The following is a 20821-nucleotide window of genomic DNA, read 5'->3' as shown; positions in this document are numbered from 1 at the left end:
ATTTGTCGCAACAACACAAGTGTTTGTACAACATGTCCTGTAAAACATACCACAATTGCGCTGACCAGGAGAGGAGCCGGACAGAAATTGATACTGCAATGGATGAACCTGGTAGCTAAGAGCTAGCCATATTTAGATCATCGTTGGCCATGTTTGTTTATTCTAAAGTTGCATTTGGCCGAGACTTTGAGTTTGAGAGTCGAGACTCTGGTTGTTGGTGGGCGGTGTCTGTTATTGTGTGGTGTGCTGTTTTGGTCATTTTGTTTCACACAACACGCTACAGGAACAAAACTGTTAAATCTGTCGTTATTAAATCTGTTGTTATTTGATATGTGTGGTCTCTCATATTTTCTAAATCAGTTAAGTTTTTGAAAATATTTTAGAGTGTGCCAGGCTTAATGATGGCTATTAACTGAAACATATCTTTAGTATAACTAATGACAACACAAACTTTAGGCTTACAGTTCACCATAAACGTTTTAAATGGCGTGATGTGACTGTTTTCTTGTTATTGTGGTGTTGCTCAACGTAAACTAAGTAATATGTACAGTGCTGTCAGTAATGAGCTGCCTTTATTTATAACTGATGACGGCCGTATGGACACAGTAGTGGACCAGTTCACCTCATTGTAACCACTTTGCATTACTGATATGAGATAAGGCAATATCAAAAGCTTGCAAACTATGCTATCCATATGCTACCTGTACACTATCAAACAGGCTGGTAAAAAAAAAAAAAAAAAAAAAGGTTATTTATTGGGTGAAATACTGGCCCCTATTCGGTTGGACTGGGTTGCTGGCTGTTACAAATAACTCCTAAGGCTGGCATTATTTCATATTTTATTATTAACAAACCATGAGAAGACCCTCCTACCCTGTCTGTGGCATTCAGTCCCCAAGCCCTTTGATTGCTGAAGATCCAAACAAATCATAAATATATATATATATATATATATATACATATATGTGTGTTTGTTTTGTGTGAGTGTGTGTGTGTTCAGTCTCACATGTATGACAGCTGACATTGCTTCAAATGTTGCTGCAAAAAGCTACATAGGCTAAAAAGTAGATGATTTATAACATCAGCACCCTTCATCATCACGTCCTCATTTCATCTTATTTCACATTTGTGTGAATTGCCATTGCTGTAACATGAAGACCTTGACCTTGACCTCTAATTAGTCCATCCTTGACTCTAAGTGGATGGCTGTGCCAAATTAGGGGGTGTTCCCTCAAGTTCTGCATTCAAGAGCACGGGATGGACAACCCAAAAACATAATGCCGGATTGGCCTAAAATAGAATGTATTTGATGCATTGGGAATGAAAACAGCTGAACCATCTTTGGGACACCTGAGAACACCTCTACTGATAAAGACCATGAGATGATATTGAAAGCTCTATGCCAGGTAGTGGACATGAAGACATTTTTGTCAAAACAAAGTTTAATTAATTAAATTAATTAATTGAAAATGTCTTGTTTTTGTAATAAGAATCCTTCAGTTTTGTCCTCATATTTCTGAACTTGACCATTTCTGCTAAATACACTCAGATAATTATCTTCTAGATAGTCGGCCTTGTCAGGATGGAAATGCTTTGTATTCAGTGTGGGAAACCCACAGCAGTTTTAACTGAGGAACATGCATTCTTAAATGAAATCTGATCTGGTCTCATTATTATCAAATCAGATAAAGGGATTCTTGCACACCTGGTAGATTATTCATAAATTCTACTATAATTATGTAATCCATCAAACTGTAGTATATCTGTTATTTCAGGTGGCCCCTGCTGATGGGCAAACTGTAATGTTTCCCCTGTGTATTGGTGAGTAACAGCGAACAAAACTATATACACATGCACACACACGTGTATACACACAGTCCAATTGTGTTGCTTGGACTGAGATTAAGATTGAATTTGAGATGCTGCGTAGCAACTGGGGAGGCCAGGCCACCCTGGAGACGAGGGAAGCTGGGGGAAGGGCTTTCTATCTCATTGCATCTTAAATCAGATTAGAGTGTATTCGCTCCTCTTGGCTGGAGCGTATGTTGATGTCAGGAAGCTCTGCAGCTGTAGCTTCCTCCAATCCTTCTCTTCTCATCCTGATCCTCCACTCATTCTGCCCGCAAATGGTTTAATCATTTGCTTCTCTGTTTGGCCACTCTGTCTTCAGGTCTCTTACCTTTCTTTGTGTCATTTCTGTTTCCTCTTTGATTATTGTGCTGTTTACGAAACATTATCATTTCTAGGGGAGAAACAGTGCTGTTTATGAACTGTAAACTGGAAAAAAAACAACTTTTTGTTTTAACTTTTTAGTGTCTAGACTGCCTTAAATTCTGAAGTTCACTGAATTGGAAAAGACAAGCTGAATCAAATTACCTTAACTTGTCTTTTGAAATTCAGTCAATTTTAAATTTTAAGGCAGCACATATACTAGCCTTTTAAAGGCAAACCAATAAGTTTCTTTTTACAGAGCAGTCACAAGTGTTTTCCTTTTCATAGCAAATAGGTGAATAAAGCTAACTCTGTGTCCTAAATCTTGTATTCATGTAAAACTACGATAATTAACTATACACACACATATATACAGTGCTTAGCATGAGTGAGTACACCCTAAAAGATTTTTCAAAAAAACACATATCTGTCCTTAGAATAAATACCATCTATGGGATCCTATACACTAAAATTTTCACACAACTCTGGTTTATTGGTTTTAAATGAGATTACTCAGAAAAAATCAAATTGGAAATTTTCTAACAAAATGACTTAAGACCATGGTGCAAAAATTAGTACACCCCAATGATTGTCGTAGAAATAAAACCTGATGAAATTCTAATTAACAGGAATTCACCTACAGATGAGTCTAATCAACCATCAGACAGGTGGTCACTAGGTAATTGACAATTAAGGCTGTTATTTAAGAGACAGAATCCACTCCCACTCAATGCTGACAAACATGGCACCACATGGAAGAGAAATGTCACAAGACTTGAAAAAGATTATTTCTTTACACAAAATGATAACAAGAAAATTAGTAAATCATTGCTAATATGTCAGAATACAACAGCAAATGATCCAAAATTTCAAAAAGGATGGACTTGTGGGAAGCTTGCTTAAGCGTCCAGGTCGTACACAGAAATTAAAACCACGACACGAGCGTCTTATGGTGAGAAAAGTTGAAGAAAATCGGCATGCAATTTTGTCACACTTAGCCAAAGCATTAGAGTCTCAAACGCGGTTGAGTGCTTCCCATGACAAAATACGACATACACTGCAGAGGAGTGGCATGCATGGGCGTCGTCCACGAAGGAAACCACTGCTGAAGCCCATGCACAAAAAAGCCCGTCTAGAATTTGCCAGGGCCCATTTTGACAAAGACATGGACTACTGGGACTCTATACTTTGGAATGACGAGGCAAAGATAAATCTTTTTGGCACTGATGGGTTCCAAATGTCAAAAGGGCGAGGAGTACAAGGACAAATGCATGGTACCCACAGTAAAGCATGCTGGTGGAAGTGTTCTTCTGTGGGTGGAAGCTTTGTCCATTAAGCATCCTGGACCTGAAAGAAGTCATTCTCCAAAACTTAAGAAAGATAGATGATGCAGCACGTGCCAACTTGTTCATTCAATGTCTAGAAGTGTTGGTGCTGTTCTTAAAAAAGGAGGCCATATAAAATATTGATTTAGGAGGATTTGATGTAGGGTGTAATCTTTTTTTGGTACACCTCAGTTGAGTTAAATGTACTATTTTCTTATCCTAATTATGTTGATGGTGATCATCCTTCTACGCTGATACAATAGATGTCTAATAAAACTCAGTTTTGTCAAAATACAGCAAATTGTACTCATAGACACTGAGCAATGGATACAAATCTTAATTTTCAAAGGGGGTGTACTCATTTATGCTGGGCATTATATATATATATATATATATATATATATATATATATATATATATATATATATATATATATATATATATATTATCAGTTGATAATGAAAAGGCATTCAGAAATAAATGGGCCAGTAAAGTTCCCAGTTGGAATCAAACCAGGGAAATTGTGGCATTTGCTGTAACTGATTTGGCTACTGCGGGGCCTCTAGTGAGGATATGTGGAATGTCAATATATTTTGTGGGAGACAGGGTTGATGCAGCATAAGAAAAAACGTAGCTAGGGTAGGAAGAGCATTGTTGCAGAACAGGACGATTTATAGTTTGTTGGAAACAAAGGACCTTAACGTGGAAAAACCCCAAAGCCACAATGCTCTCATTTGTTAATGCTTATAATATAACATCTATCCATTTTCTTCCGCTTATCCGGGATGGAGGAGCAGCGGCTTTACTCTGAGCTCCTACCGGATGACTGAGTTTCTCATCCTATCTCTAAGAGAGAGCCCAGCCACCCTATGGAGGAAGCTCATTTCGGCCGCTTGTACTCGCGATCTTGTTCTTTCAGTTACTACCCAAAACTTGCAACCATAGGTGAGGGCAGGAACAAAGATCGACCGGTAAATCGAGAGCTTTGCCTTTCGGCTCAGCTCCCTCGTCACCATGACAGATCTGTGCAGAGTCCGCATTACTGCAGACGCTGCACCGATCCGCCTGTCGATCTCCTGCTCCATCCTTCCCCCACTCGTGAACAAGACTCCAAGGTACTTAAACTCCTCCATTAATATAATATATATAGTACTGTAATGGGACAATGTTTTATTAATTCTTCACATAGTAACCTTAAGTAACAGGATTAGTTTATTTTCTTTTCTCTATTTGTCTGTACCGATTGCTGTCCTTGTGCTGGTGCAACAACCAGACTTTCTCACTGGCAATCAATATTTTTTTCTTACAAACACACACAAAGGTAACTTTCTTGTTAAACCCTCTTGGAAAGGTCTGGGCCTGACACTTAAAGTTCATCAAAATAAACAGGTTGTGATTGAGGAGCTATCAAATCAACCCCGGGGACAATATATTGAGCCAAAAGAGCCCAGCTAATGAGAACAAGAGCTTTGAGCCCAAAACCGGCAATCAAATGTTAGAGTATCTGGCAGGTAAAAAAGGTGGATTACCTTCAGAAGATCCTAGGGGGCTGCAAATGAGCTCTGCAAACTTATGAGTATTGGGCTGAAGTGCTCTGTCTTGTCTATTCTCCTCAATTCAAATTGACCAAATAGGCACAATAAGACTTTCCCTACTGCCAAAATGTTACCAACACCCCTCTTTTTCTGCTTCTCCTTGTGTGAAAGACTACTGTATGATAATGAATCCTTGTGCATCTCCCTGTTACAAAACATCAACAGGGAGAGGGAGGAAAAGGGTAAGTTTGCACAGACACATAGGTACGTGGCTTTGGAAGGCGTGTTTTCTTTAAAAATTGACATTGAAATTTCTGCAAAATACAGCCATTTAAAGTTGTACTTCACCCCCTAAAGCCAAAAGTGCTTCAAAAATAAAAGAAGGAAGAAAAATGAATAAATATAGATGATGAACAAATAAACAAAAACAACCAAAATGCTGTGACATATCAATGTATATTAAACCTACAATACATCTTCTGCTCCAGGAAATAAATTCACCATTATGTTACATTACTGTAATTAAATTTATCACACACAACCACTTTCAATGATGTTCCAAAACTTTCAACAGACTTTTCTAGTTCTATGACTTTTCCAGGCCTGAAAAATGTGATTGTGAAATTCCATGACTTTTCCAGGTTTTTCCTTGACAGTGGGAACCCTGTTTAAATGACGGAGATCAGATAATGATTGCCTTACCTTTTGGGGGCGTCTAGGAGTTCAGCCAGCTCCTCATATTCCATGTGGAAGACACTGGAGAAGGAGTTCTGCAAAAAGAATAGCAAGTTGAATTGTCTGAGACAGACTGAATGATGTGGCTGGGACTTTCTGGGGGGCAACGTGTGCTTGCCTAATGCCATTAGGATCAGATGACAACACATGAACACATACAGGGTCTGGGTTTAGTCTGGATTCCTGGTGCTTTGCTGCATATCCACCCTGTGTGTTTTCTGGCCATATCAACTTCCTCATTCCCCCCAATTAAACCATGACGGTTAAACCCAACATCTTAATACCCTGAGTGAAGCAGTGGTACCACGCATGCTGCCTAAAACACGTCTCCAAGGATGGAAAAAAAAAAAAAGGACGTTGATCTATTACCCATCAGGACTTGCCAGAAGGAGTTTATTTCGACATTCCAGTGCTCCTTTGCTGCTCCCCACCTTATAGGGACTTGTTTTCTCTCAACCTACACTCCCAAACCCTCGCAAAGGATCCTTTTTCCATTTTTAAGAGGTGGGGACAGGATGTTGAAAGATTGACAAGGCGTCTTGGTTTTGGAAAAATTTGCCCCCCTACCCTTGCACAAACACACTAAAACACACACAGACACACACAGACACACACACACACACACACACACACACACTGTGGCATTAGTTAACCCTGATCTATCTAGGTGAGGGTAATAAAGCTGTTTTAAACAGAAAAATGATCTGCCATTGTTGTGACATTTATTGGGGTCTCTGGCAAGTGGGAGTTTATAAAAGGATGACACAGGATAATGGATTTTTTTCCTGCATGTAGGAATATTGAAATAAACCAGGCTTTCTCTTCTTGTATTCTTTGGAAGCATCAGTCAAAGGTTTACATGTTAAGGAAGGACAAAGGAATGGTTCTTTGGTCACGTCCCTGAGGCTGTTCACATGCAGATACAGTGGCAGATACATCAAACTATGCAGTCTGATCATGTTATATCATGGACCTCCAGCTATTATCTCAATCCAAACCCTGACCATAGACACTGTGTTTGTCCTTACAGCCTTAACTACTTCCTTTCTTTAAGATTGTTTATCAGAATTTTGAAGGAAATTCGAAGCTTATCAAACTTCTGCTTTGGCTCCAATTTTCTGTCCTTGCTCCCTAGGGCTCTGGTAGATAAAGAAGTATTTCACTGACAGAAAAAGAGTAATCACAACTGGGCTTTGCCTGCAGTAAAATGACGCACATATTTATGAAACTGGTGCTACATGACTAGAGAAAACAGAGAAAAAGGGCTATAGCTTTGATTTTTGCTCAAAAGGTTAAAAAAAAAAAAAAAAAACTACGACTACCACAATGCATCAGGCCAATAAATACTCTCACTGATGGCCGATGTAATGCGACCCCATCCGTTCAGTCAGATCATGTGTTACAGTAAAAGCAGAAAGCATGTTTCTGACACATCTGAGGTGAGAAATATGTAACTCAGTAACAGAGTCTTGTGTTAAATTTGATCAGCGCTGATTATTTTTACCGTTTGATCTGTGTTTCTTCAGCCTCTGTTTTCACTGTGTAGGAAGCAGTATGGCAGTATAGATTAATATTGGATCAGCGCTGCCTAGTTTTACCATTTGTTCGGATTTCAGTCAGAATTTGACAGATAGATAGAAGCGAGGGTGTGTCTCTTGATCAGGTGTAAACTCTTTGAGTCCATGGTGGCAGCAGCATGGTTGGCAGGGAATATGAAAATGTGGAAGTACAGCCTATGTGGAGCAATATCCCAAAATCTGGAAGTGTTTTGCCTGAGGGGAAGGAGGGATATCTAGGCACTGGTTCAATGGGCAAAAGTTTCCCATAGTTCATCTACGAGCGGAATGCAGCTACGGCGGATGCCAAGGCGAAAACCCGGGCATGGGAGGAGTTCGGTGAGGTAATGGAGAACGACTTCCGGACGGCTTCAAAGAGGTTCTGGACCACTACCCAGCGTCTCAGGAGGGGGAAGCAGTGCTCTGTCAACACTGTGTATGGTGGGGACGGGGCGCTGCTGACCTCAACTCGGTACGTTGTGGATCAGTGGAAGGAATACTTCGAAGACCTCCTCAATCCCACGACACACCTTCCAGTGAGGAAGCAGGGCCTGGGGACTCGGGGGTGGGCTCCTCCATCTATGGGGCTGAGGTTGCCGAGGTGGTCAAAAAGCTCCTTGGTGGCAGGGCCCCGGGGGTGGATGAGGTCCGCCTGGAGTTCCTTAAGGCCTTGGATGTTGTGGAACTGTCGTGGTTGACACGACTCTGCAACATTGTGTGGACATCGGGGACAGTGCCTCTGGACTAGCAGACTGGGGTGGTGGTCCCTCTTTTTAAGAAGGGGGACCGGAGGGTGTGTTCCAACTACAGGGGGATCACACTCCTCAGCCTCTCTGGTAAGGTCTATTCGGGGGCACCCCGGATTAAGGAGAAGCAATGCAGTTTTCGCCCCGGTTGTGGAACTGTGGACCAGCTCTGGACCCTTGGCAGGACCCTTGAGGGTGCATGGGAGTTTGCCCAACCAGTCCACATGTGCTTTATGGACTTGGAGAAGGCATTCGACAGTGTCCCTCGGGGAGTCCTGTGGAAGGCTTCTCCGGGAATATGGGGTTTCGGACCCCCTGATACGGGCTGTCCATTCCCTGTATGACCGGTGCCAGAGCTTGGTCCGAATCTGATCCATGCTGAGTGTGGCTCAAGGGATTCCAATGTTGGCCAGTTGGTCTACTACTTTGTTCCAGACTGAAATGTCCTAACTGTTGGATGAATTGCCACTGTTATTTTCAACCTTTTTTTTCCATGACAAAAATGCAACTTTGATGAGCTAAAAATACATCTTGCTGATAAAACCATGACAAAATCTATGTTTCATTTTGATTGACGAGGCAAGTAAAAAATGATAGTGCTGGACTATCGGACATCAAAATGAGAGGAGAGGAGAACAGAATGGCAGAAAAATAAAGTTATTTTAGAAAAATAAAGTTATTTTTCTGGTTGAGAAGCAGAAACATAAAGTTATTTTTCTGCTTCCCAACAGTGAGATCCATAAGTGGAAGTTTACAATGAACCTGAATGCAAATCCCAGTTGTCCCACATTAGTTATTCGTTGTATTTGACACCATAACTAGAGATTTTGAGATTTTCAAATGATGATCAGAAAATGTGTCCTCAAATCATCCCTTAAACCAATCAAAACTCAAGTTTCTATCTGTGTAGAAACTATTTGTAGTCTTTAAAAAAAATATATGTCTAAATGAATTTTTCATACATCCTACCACCTTGATTTGAATTTTTGTTTCAGCCTAATAGGCTTAGTTTAAATATAAAAAACTATCTTGGAGAAAAGAATGACTATAGTCTCCTAAAATGTAATCAATTTTTGTCAACTAAATTTTTTTTAATTTTCATCGACTAAAACTATACTAAAACTATAAAGGACAAAAATTAATAAAATACAACACGACAGCATATTTAATAGATTGATGTTTCTCCGCTTGCTACAGTGAGGCTCTATGTGTGAGTGCGTGCTGTTCAGTGCTCTGTTTTCACTCCCTGCAGTCGGAGGGTATATGTGAGTGTGTGCTGTTCCGAGCTGTGCTGTCACTCCCATCACTGTGTGCATGCCAAATGTGTTGGCTGTCTTGGTGAGATGCGAGAGCGAGAGTGAGACATGAGTTTGAGACTCTTGTCTTGCCGACCGTCCACAGCTTGTTGACAAAGCAGATGCACGGAGCGAAAGCATTATTATTCACTTACATTGCCGACAGTAAGGGTGACCCCACAAAGCCTGTGTCTAAAAGATCAAAGCATCCACAGCATCTCGCCAACTTGATAAATGAATTCAAAGAGCAGTAGGTTCCTTACCGAATGTGATAAATACATAATTATATGACCCCATGTGTACGTACAGAGCAGAGAGTTTTGTAGTTTGAGTAGTAGAGTCTGAGTTCAGTCTACATTAGTGCACCGCTATAGTGTGCAGGCTAATAATCCTGGGTTTGAGCTGTGAGAGCCTGATGACAAAGTGACAGACTTACACTTACTGTCATTTGCGTGTTGTTTTTACGGGCTATTACACTGAATTATTAAACTATTGAAACTAACATTAGCATGATTTATGTACAATATCTCTCCAACACCACAAGGCACACAAACACATGCCAGCAAAATCTACAACAACCCAGTTGACGCAGCCTTACCTTCCAGCTATGTTTGAAAACAACACAAAGTGTGAAAAATACAAAAAATATTGAACAGCACGGTAGCTGAGTTCATCTTTTTTGATCAGGTGCCCATAATTGATTTAATAAATCCCCTTAATAATCACATTATAGCAGTGTCTTGTGTGCAGTTTAAAAACAGCACTTTGTTGACTTTGCAAGACAAGAAAAAACTGATGGCTTATGCCAGATTTCAGTTAAAAGTTAATTTATACAGTAATAATATTAATAATTTGATAATAAAACAGCTCAAATGTAGAGTTAATACCCACCCTCTGCCATCCCCTTTTAAAGCCCTTCTTTTCTGTCATGTCAGGACTGTCATCTTATATATATTCATCACTTTTCCTAATGTTAGATTTTTGCCGTGGTATCGTTTCAGTATTGGTTTCAAGATATTTTGGGCAGTTACTGTATATTGAAGTCTGAATTTTAGTATTGTGACAACACTACTAACTAGAAAATCTTAACAAGCTAAAATTTAAACTTTATTATGAGGCTGACACGTTTTCACCTTGGCTGTTGAGGTGCTGTTGTTGTGAGTGCCTCGCAGAATCCTATAAGTGGCTATTTCTGCCACAATTTCGCCTACTTCCAAGGTTTGTGGTCCATTGTCTCTGATAAAAGGGCACAAGCCAAAAGATTTTGGTCTCACAATATATGAAGTTGTAGTAAAATATGTACTTCATACTTCAAGTTTGGAATGTTGATCTTTCAAAATGTAAATGTTTACATTTTTATTGTTATGATGATTTTAGTATTTAGCTCAAAGCACATGTCTTACTGCAGCCTCACGAAGCTAACAGTGCTTAGTCTCCAGGTTCTCTACATCTTTCTCTAGGAGGATCGACTGGTTTTTGAAGAGACAGGAAAAATAAAAATAAAACAGTAAGTGGTTTACACACATGTACACACATGCAAACATACTGCCTAATGTGTTTTAGGACACCGGTAACCAGTTCTAGTTTCTCAGAGAACTCAGAAGAACAAAACACTCCAAGTGGAAAGCCTGATTCTATCACACATCACTGTCACACTTAAAACCCAATACAAACACATTCACAAATGCACACCTATGTGTACATTTCAACACACTCACACATAGTGCATTATATACATGCAAACACAAAATAACAAAACACACTGGGCATACAGCACGAATTCAAAAATGCCATTATCAACACATTTGTGTTACACAAATATGCAAATGTGCTACACACATCATACAATGCATTCACAAGCAAAACATATTATTTCATCTGCACACACCTTTAGATATGTTTATGTACAGTCCAGGTACATCACATACATACAGTATACTGTATATATTAAACACACACACACACACACACACACACACACACACACACACACACAGGAATGAAACATATGCGTCACACTGCAGTAAAGTGAAGTAAGCCAAAGCAGGCCGACATGTTGAAAACTCCTGTTGTTGTTGGTACAGTTGAGTGTTAAAGACCAGTGCTGTCATTTACTCAACTTCCTACAGGAAAGATCTTTTCCTAGAGGAAAGGTTACAATAAAATCCAGAGACCTGTGGGTCGTGCTTGAGCAACTACAGACATCTAACGCTGACACCTGTAAACAGAGGGCTGTCTGGCAGATAAGGCCAGTAAAAGTCCCTAATCCCTGAGTAATTTTTAAATAAGGGAAGAGAGAGAAGAGAGAGAGAGAGAGAAGGGGGAGAATATAAAAGAAATGGAGACAGCTGGTCTGGCAACTCTGAGGTCAGAAGAGGGACAAACTCACACACACATATGCGCACACACACACAAACTGTTACATAATTGGATGGATTGCAACAGAGCCTGTAAAGCTTGGTGCATACGTGACATAAATCATTTTAATTTGTATTAAAGAGTCAATTAATCCAAATAAAAAGAAATAACATCCACTAGTGATTAAGCCAGTGCAGATAACGTTTTTCTTTTCTGAATTTAGAGATAACTGTCTCTGAGATTTCTGCCGAAACCCCAATACAAAGGAGGTAATTATATTATATTGTTTGAGGTGCTCACAGCTGTGAAAATGACTGTTAAACAAGACTTACCACCTTGCGATTATATTACTTATTCTCAGAGCAACAAAAAAGGACAGGAAAATTTTTTGTAGAGCACTATGATGCCACAGTGACCTTTGACCTTTGCATATTAAATGTCACCACCATCAACATTTTATTCTTAGTCATATGAATTCTTGAGTTATGGTCAAAAACATGTTTTATGAGGTCAAAGCAATCCTGACTTTTGATCTTCAGCCACCAAAGTCTAATGAGTCCATTCTTGAGTCCAAGTGGATGTTTTTGCCAAATTTGGGGAAACTCCCTCAAAGCCCTCTTCAGCTATTGCATTTATGAGAATGAGACACACAGCATGTCACAGTGACCTTTGACCACCAAATTCTAATCAGTTCATTGTTATGCGTGAATACTTGAGCCAAATTAGAAGAAATTATCTGATGGTGTTTATGAGATATCAGATTCAAGAGGTCACAAGGTCACAGAGACCTTGACGTATGACCATAAAAATCTAGTCACTTCATTATTGAGTCAAAGTGTTTGTGCCAAATTTGAAAAAATTCCTTCAAGGTGTCCATTCACAGAATGAGAAAGGGCAAGGTCACAGTGACCTTGTTAATTTATGTAACCACCAAAATCTAACCAGTTTATTGTTCAGTCCAAGTGGATGTTGGTGCCAAATTTGAAGACATTTTCTCAAGGCGTTCTTAGGATATGGTGTTCATGAGAATGGGATGGACATGGACTGACGGACAGACTGTCAGATGGACAGACAGACAGACGAGCGGACAACATGAAAACTTGCTGTCTCCAGCAATGGCTATCACTGTCACTGAGGCAAAAAACACCAGCAGCAACATCCAGTTACTCTGAATGATGCACAGTAGACACTATCGACAGGGCTGGCATTGCTTGGCCAGAAGCTTTAGGATGAAAATGGGCTGTGGGCCCCTACTGAGGCCCCTCTATACACTTAGCCTAAACCGTCTGTCCAGTGTGCCAGAAATCAGCCAGTAGGTTAATTCTATGCTGAATTTCTCTGAATTTTTGTGAGTGTCAGTTTGTAGAAAAATCATAAAAAACAAACAGCTACAGGGCACCCTGGTAGCAGAATGATGGCACTGATTTAATTCCGTCAAGCATGACTGTATTTTTCATTTTCTGTGCACTTCACCCCTATTGGACACGAGACAGTGTTGCATTGTGCCATGTTTAAAAAAAGCACCTTCATCTCAACAGCTCTAACCTGGTTCTAATAAAAACCACAGAAAATCAAACACAAATGTTTTGTAACCTAATACAAACCACTTTAATGTCATTGCATCCCCCATCCAGTTAACCCAGACTTAAACCCAAATACTGAATGGTGAATTGGCTGTGCAGTTGATACTTTGCAAAACCAATATTTAGATTAACCAGACGTGCAGTACAGTCAGCCATCAGCCCAGTGGAATGCAATATAAAAGTAAATTCTTGTTGTTAAGATCAGTGGTGAGATTTGGAAGGCCTTGAAATGTTTGCATCAGTGCGTACAGTAACAAACCATTCAATAAAAGTATTTGCAGTATCTTGATGGCCACAACACCAGACATGTCACATGCATTATTCTTCTAACGGTTCACAACTGTTGGTAATAAACCTGTTTAAGTGTTGAAGCAAGTGTGACTTATTGTTATGTTCAAGCATGTGCTGCCTCTGCTGCTGGTGTGTATGTGTGTGCGCGCGCGCGTGCGTGTGTGTGTGTGTGTGTGTGTGTTCAGGGCACATTTTCTCAAGCACAGGAAAAGGCAGCCCATACATACTGTATAAGAGAAGCAACTTCTGTTGATAGGTCTAAGAGGCAGCTCAAGACCTATTTCTATGCTCATGCTTGAAATTAATTCTATCTACTTTCTAATAGTAAAACTAGACAGTAATGATAAAATAAAAACAAAGACTCTGTTACTGCACTACCAATTTCTCACTTAAAATGTCTTCAGAAGCATAGTGCACTGTTTGGCAGCAGGCCTCCAGGAAGTGCGCCACCCTCTAAAGCAAAATTTACATAGTGGCCAAAAGTGGAACTACAGTGTCACGTGATGCACACTGGCCCAGAAAGACTTTTCCTCATTTGCTTAACATTGGGAAAGAGACCTACTGCGTGAACGCGTATGTAACTCTTGGAGTGCCTGACACAACACAGGCTACGTGCCGGCCATAGTAATGGATATTTTTGAATCATAATTCATCATTTTTACATTCATTTATTTTTACAACACATCCATACGCTGTTGGCTGTAAAGCCTGTAATATGGACTTTTTACCTTGTCTTTATAAGAGACTGTATATACAGTCTGCGGTCTGTATTCAAACAACCGGTTATCAGTGAGCAGCGCGGAGCACTAGTGACAGTTACTAAACAGTGTTGAATGCAGTATTTACTTAAAGTTGAGCTGTGTAATAATACACAGGGCAATATTAAAAGGCACCACCTTTTTGGAGTCCTTAGAGGGGGTGCTGGAGAGTGCTCCTTCTGGGGACTCCCTCGTTCTGCTGGGGGACTTCAACGCTCACGTTGGCAATGACAGTGAGACCTGGAGGGGCGTGATCGGGAGGAATGGCCCTCCCGATCTGAACCCGAGTGGTGTTTTGTTATTGGACTTCTGTGCTCGCCACAGATTGTCCATAACGAACACCATGTTCAAGCATAAGGGTGTCCATATGCGCACTTGGCATCAGGACACCCTAGGCCGCAGTTCAATGATCGACTTTGTAGTCGTATTGTTGGACTTGCGGCCGTATGTCTTGGACACACGGATGAAGAGAGGGGCGGAGCTGTCAACCGATCACCACCTGGTGGTGAGTTGGCTCCGATGGTGGGGGAGGACGCCGGTCAGACCTGGCAGACCCAAACGCATTGTGAGGGTCTGCTGGGAACGTCTGGCAGAGTCTCCCGTCAGAAAGAGCTTCAACTCCCACCTCCGGGAGAGCTTCGACCATGTCCCGGGGGAGGCCAGGGACATTGAGTCCGAGTGGGCCGTATTCCGTGCCTCCATTGCTGAGGCGGCCGACTGGTGCTGTGGCCGTAAGGTGGTCGGTGCCTGTCGGGGCAGCAACACCGGAACCCGCTGTGGACACCGGCGGTAAGGGGTGCCGTCAAGCTGAAGAAGGAGTCGTATCGGGCCTTCTTGGCCTGTGGGACTCCGGAGGCAGCAGACAGGTACCGACAGGCCAAGCGGAGTGCAGCGGCGGCGGTCGCCGAGGCGAAAACCCGGGCATGGGAGGAGTTCTGCGAGGCCATGGAAAACGACTTCCGGACGGCTTTGAAGAGGTTCTGGACCACCATCCGGCGTCTCAGGAGGGGGAAGCGGTGCTCCATCAACACTGTGTATGGTGGCGACGGGGCGCTGCTGACCTCGACTCAGGACGTTGTGGATCGGTGGAAGGAATACTTCGAAGACCTCCTCAATCCCACTGACACGCCTTCCGTTGGGGAAGCAGGGCCTGGGGACTCGGGGGTGGGCTCCTCTATCTCTGGGGCTGAGGTTACCGAGGTGGTCAAAAAGCTCCTCGGTGGCAGGGCCCTGGGGGTGGACGAGGTCCGCCCGGAGTTCCTCAAGGCCCTGGATGTTGTGGGGCTGTCGTGGCTGACACGACTCTGCAACATTGCGTGGACATCGGGGGCAGTGCCCTTGGACTGGCAGACTGGGGTGGTGGTCCCTCTTTTTAAGAAGGGGGACCGGAGGGTGTGTTCCAACTACAGGGGGATCACACTCCTCAGCCTCCCTGGTAAGGTCTATTCGGGGGTACTAGAGAGGAGGGTCCGCCGGATAGTCGAACCCCGGATTCAGGAGGAGCAATGCGGTTTTCGCCCCGGTCGTGGAACTGTGGACCAGCTCTGGACCCTTGGCAGGATCCTTGAGGGTGCGTGGGAGTTTGCCCAACCAGTCCACATGTGCTTTGTGGACTTGGAGAAGGCATTCGACCGTGTCCCTCAGGGAGTCCTGTGGGGGGTTCTCCGGGAATATGGGGTTTCGGACTCCCTGATACGGGCTGTCCGTTCCCTGTATGACCGGTGCCAGAGCTTGGTCCGCATTGCCAGCAGTAAGTTGAACTCGTTTCCGGTGAGGGTTGGACTCCGCCAGGGCTGCCCTTTGTCACCGATTCTGCTCATAACTTTTATGGACAGAATTTCTAGGCGCAGCCAGGGTGTTGAGGGGGTCTGGTTTGGTGACCTCAGGATTGGGTGTCTGCTCTTTGCAGATGATGTGGTCCTGTTGGCTTCATCGGGCCGTGACCTTCAGCTCTCACTGGATCGGTTCGCAGCCGAGTGTGAAGCGGCTGGGATGAGAATCAGCACCTCCAAATCCGAGACCATGGTTCTCAGCCGGAAAAGGGTGGCGTGCCCCCTCCGGATCGGGGACGAAGTCCTGCCCCAAGTGGAGGAGTTTAAGTACCTCGGGGTCTTGTTCACGAGTGAGGGAAGGATGGAACGGGAGATCGACAGGCGGATCGGTCCAGCGTCTGCAGTAATGCGGACTCTGCACCGGTCCGCCTGTCGTGGTGAAGAGGGAGCTGAGCCGAAAGGCAAAGCTCTCGATTTACCAGTCGATCTTTGTTCCTACCCTCACCTATGGTCACGAGTTTGGGTAGTGACCGAAAGAACAAGATCACGGGTACAAGCAGCCAAAATGAGTTTCCTCCGTAGGGTGGCTGGGCTCTCCCTTAGAGATAGGGTGAGAAGCTCGGTCATCCGGGAGGAGCTCGGAGTAGAGCCGCTGCTCCTCCGCGTTGAGAAGAGCCAGATGAGGTGGCTCGGGCATCTAATTAGGATGCCTCCAGGACGCCTCCCTAGCGAGGTGTTCAGGGCACGTCCCACCGGTAGGAGGCCCGGGGGAAGACCCAGGACACGCTGGAGAGACTACGTCTCACAGCTGGCCTGGGAATGCCTCGTGGTCCCCCGGGAAGAGCTGGACGAAGTGGCCGGGGAGAGGGAAGTCTGGGTTTCCCTGCTTAGGCTGCTGCCCCCGCGACCCGACCCCGGATAAGCGGAAGAAAATGGATGGATGGACCACCTTTTGTTATATTTTTGTGGGCACAACACTTTTTGATTGTGTTAATTTAATTTCTCCGGTCGTGATTACGATATGATTCCCTGATAAGTTGTATGTATATGTGTGTGTGTGTGTGTGTGTGTAGAGAGAGAGAGATAAATATACCATTATCTGATTATCACACTAGATATTAAAACCGACAGCACCACTGTCGTTGTAACGCAGATTAGCTGTTGTTTCTAATAAATTAAGCTACTACAAGAGGAATGCTCATGAACGAGTGCTGTTCGCTTCGAGCACTCGACTCCGGTAACTTGTGTGAGCGAGCCAGTGAGTGGGATTCAATGCTCGGGTACACTCGGCCACACTCGGCTGCGTTTGGCTGTCATTAATCACTTCTACACATGCTCTATGGGCCAGTAGATCTGGGTGTTTTACACTTTTCTAAACTCGGAAAAAGAGTTTTCTCTGCTTCATGCGCCACTGAGCAGCTCTCATAGGAATGACTGAGGTCCCAGCCCCACAGCTGTATCCAGATTTATAATAGATCCATGTTTGGCTGTAGTATAAGAATTTGTGAACAGGAAGTGGGCGCTATACTGTTTCCTGTATTGTAAAAATGGAGGCTGACAACATCTCATAAAGGGTTTTCTCTATAGTTGTATATATGCAAATGTGTAAATGGTTATATTTCATAGTGGCACTGGCTGTAGCAGTAGAAATTATGTCAAAAACTCTACCAATTATACTCAAGTTGTAATAAACCTTCTTTCTTCTGAGACAAGGAAGGCTCTAACTGAACAGAAACCCTCTATTTCCTGGGTGGATGGTCTTATTGCACGTACAGCAGCTCTGTAATTTTTTCCTCATGAAATCAGCCTGAATAACCACCTTCCCTCTAAAGCACTGCTGTTTGCGGTCCAAAACTATGGCCGATCTCTTAATTTGCTGTTGTCATCTTGACCGACATGCACTCTCACTCCACTTACTCCATAAATACAGCAAGAACAGAAGGAAAGCATTGATTTTCTCTTTTGTGCCCTTCACTGGGTTTAAATGGCACTCACACTTGGTTAAGGAAAAGTGGATTTTAAACCTTCATATTATGTTAAAAATGTTAACTTAAAAAACAAAATATCATTTTTTTGAAAATGGAAAATCCCCCCCAAAAACAGCCAAGAGCATCTGAACAAAAATTTGCTCAAGGTCAACTTTAAGGTATATTATGCAGGGATTGTCAGCTACTATTTGTAAGTGGAATAGCATTTCAACACCAGAATAAATATTGGTATTGTACATTTCTGCAGACCATAGACATGTTTCATTTGTGTTATTATGTAGCTTATATGTTCAAACTTTAAGTTTCTTTACATGTCAGCAATGCTATGCTTATCATGTAGCGAGGTTTAGGGACAGGAGCCACTGTCTTAGGGTGAGGAAGATTTTGGCTGAAAATACCCAATTTCTGAGCACAATCCTGGCTGGAAACACAGCAATGTCTCTGTAAACTGGCATTACCGCCCCGTGGTTGTATGCCTCTGCACACCAGTCAAGTTTCTCTTACAGTTTACATCCATGTCTGTAAATCTTCAAAACAGGTTCACACACATCTTCCCCCTGACAGCACAGAAGATCTCTACAATTAGCACAGTTTACAGATCAGTGTCACCAATTCAGTATGTGACTAAATATCTCCTCCCTGACACAATGCTGATTAATGGCCAGAACAGTGTTTTATGCAGAATATTTTGATGTTACAGTAAATTTGACCTTTGAACTTTTGAACATAGAATGTCATCAGTTCATCATTATATCTTATTAGACATTTGTATGGAGTTTTGACATAATTAGCACAAACATTTTTAAGTTATGGCCAAAACATGTTTTGTGAGGTCACAGTGACCTTTGACCACCAAATTCTAATCAGTTCATCATTAAGTCTAAGTGATCATTTGTGCCAAATTTCAAAGAAATTCCCTCAAGGTGTTTGTGAGATAACATGTTCACAATGACATGGATGCAAGGTAACACTGACCAATCTAAGTCATTTATCGCTGAGTCCAAGTGAAAGTCTTTGCCAAATTTTAAGAATTTCCCTCAAGGTGTTCTTGAGGTGTCATGTTGGAGAGAATGGGATGGACGGCCGGATGGGCAACTCAGAAACACAATGCCTCCAGCTATGGCTATTGCTGTCATGGTGGCATAAAAGCATCTGCTTTTTGTTGCCCTATCCCCAGTGGAAACACAGCAACAGGTCACTTAAAAAAAAAAAAAAAACATCCATATTGGGTGGCAAAAAACTGCAGTAAATACTGCCATAACTTTGCATTCTTGAGTTTGAGTACAGGCCAACCCATGTGTTAGAGGTCACAGTTACCTTTGATCTTTGATCACCAAGATTTTATCAGTTCATCCTTGTGTATAAGAGGATGTCTGTGCCAAATTTAAAGAAATTCTCTCAAAGCATTCCTGAAGTATGGCGTTCACAAAAATGGGACTGACACGAGGTTGAAGTGACCTTTGACCCCCAAATAATTACTGTATCTCTGAAAATAACCAGCACAAGTCAATGGCCGATAAAGTGACACCTGAGATACACTGTTTTAACATACTAAGTCTTGAAATGCTTATTAACAAAAACATGTGTATTAGCTGTAGTGTTTTAATGTTTTCTGTGTACAAGTGGATGTGTATTACATGTGGTTGTTTTTAAGAGATTTTCTTTGAATGCAGGATCAAAATATCCATTCAATATAAATGGCGGATCAGAGTTGCTGTTCAGACATGGGTTGATTTTTCACACCTATCCAGATGTGGGAAAATTGTAACCCAGCTCATCTATCAATCTCCCTCGGCGTATGACAGTTAATTTGCCTCCTTTTCCTGTGTGTTTGTTTTCTGTGTGTCAGTGTGAAGTGTGTCAGTGTGTCAGTGTGTGCTTTTCAGCCACTGGACGCCCCACAGAAGGACAAGACAAAACTAATGTTAATACCCACAGAGGACTTTAACAGTGTGATTCAGTAAAGTGAAGGACAGCGTATTTACATTAAAACATGGCCAGATACTGTTCTGTCTACTCTTTATATAAAATTTCTCAACGTAGCCCCGATAGGTAAGATGTTGAACAGGTTTCTTCATAATGGCTTAGGAGGGAGGGAGGGTGCAGCCTCTCAGTTAGGGAGAGGCCAGCAATTGGGGTTATGCGTTACTTTAGGGGTTCTTTATGTGTTTTGTGTTATTGTTTTTGTTTCTCTCGCTTTGCTCTTTGTCTTTCTCTCTCTCTCTCACCCCCCCCTTCTCCCCAGGGTTAGAGATGTGGATCTATTGTTGGGTGAATCTTTCCGGACATCAGTCAGTCCCCTTTTCCCATGGCCTCCCTAGATGGGTTGAGTAGAACATCAACAAAATTTGTAAGCTGGAATGTGAGGGGACTCAATCAACCCGTAAAGCGAAGCAAAGTATTTTCCCACTTGATGAAACTTAAGGCAGAGGTAATATTTCTACAGGAAACACATCTACGTACGTCAGATATTCCCAGATTACAAAGAGGTTGTGTATCACAAGTCTTTCATTCCAAATTTAACTCTAAAAGTCGAGGAACAGCTATCTTGATTGGGAAGAATGTGCAGTTTATATCTTCAAAAGTAGTAGCTGATATAAATGGGCGCTTTGTTATTGTTCAGGGCAGGTTGTATAATTTTCCAGTGGTTTTAGTCAATATCTATGCC

The 20821-nt window shown here is 42.3% G+C and overlaps 1 protein-coding gene across 3 annotated transcripts in view; it reads right to left on the bottom strand.

Moving 5' to 3' along the window:
* The window catches only part of pde5ab (phosphodiesterase 5A, cGMP-specific, b), a 142275-nt gene that overhangs the window by 53735 nt on the left and 67719 nt on the right, over positions 1-20821 (bottom strand). For all 3 annotated transcript variants that reach the window (XM_088073968.1, XM_088073966.1, XM_088073967.1), the window contains exon 8: positions 5774-5841. In XM_088073968.1, the coding sequence (XP_087930094.1) occupies positions 5774-5841 (68 nt within the window). The remainder of the gene's footprint in view (positions 1-5773; positions 5842-20821) is intronic.

Source organism: Plectropomus leopardus, chromosome 23 (assembly GCF_026936395.1).
Source record: "Plectropomus leopardus strain MGB_pleo_1.0 chromosome 23, ASM2693639v1, whole genome shotgun sequence".
Lineage (NCBI taxonomy): Eukaryota > Metazoa > Chordata > Actinopteri > Perciformes > Serranidae > Plectropomus > Plectropomus leopardus.
Note: the sequence above shows the minus strand (reverse complement) of the source record. Positions and strands in the feature narration are given on the sequence as shown.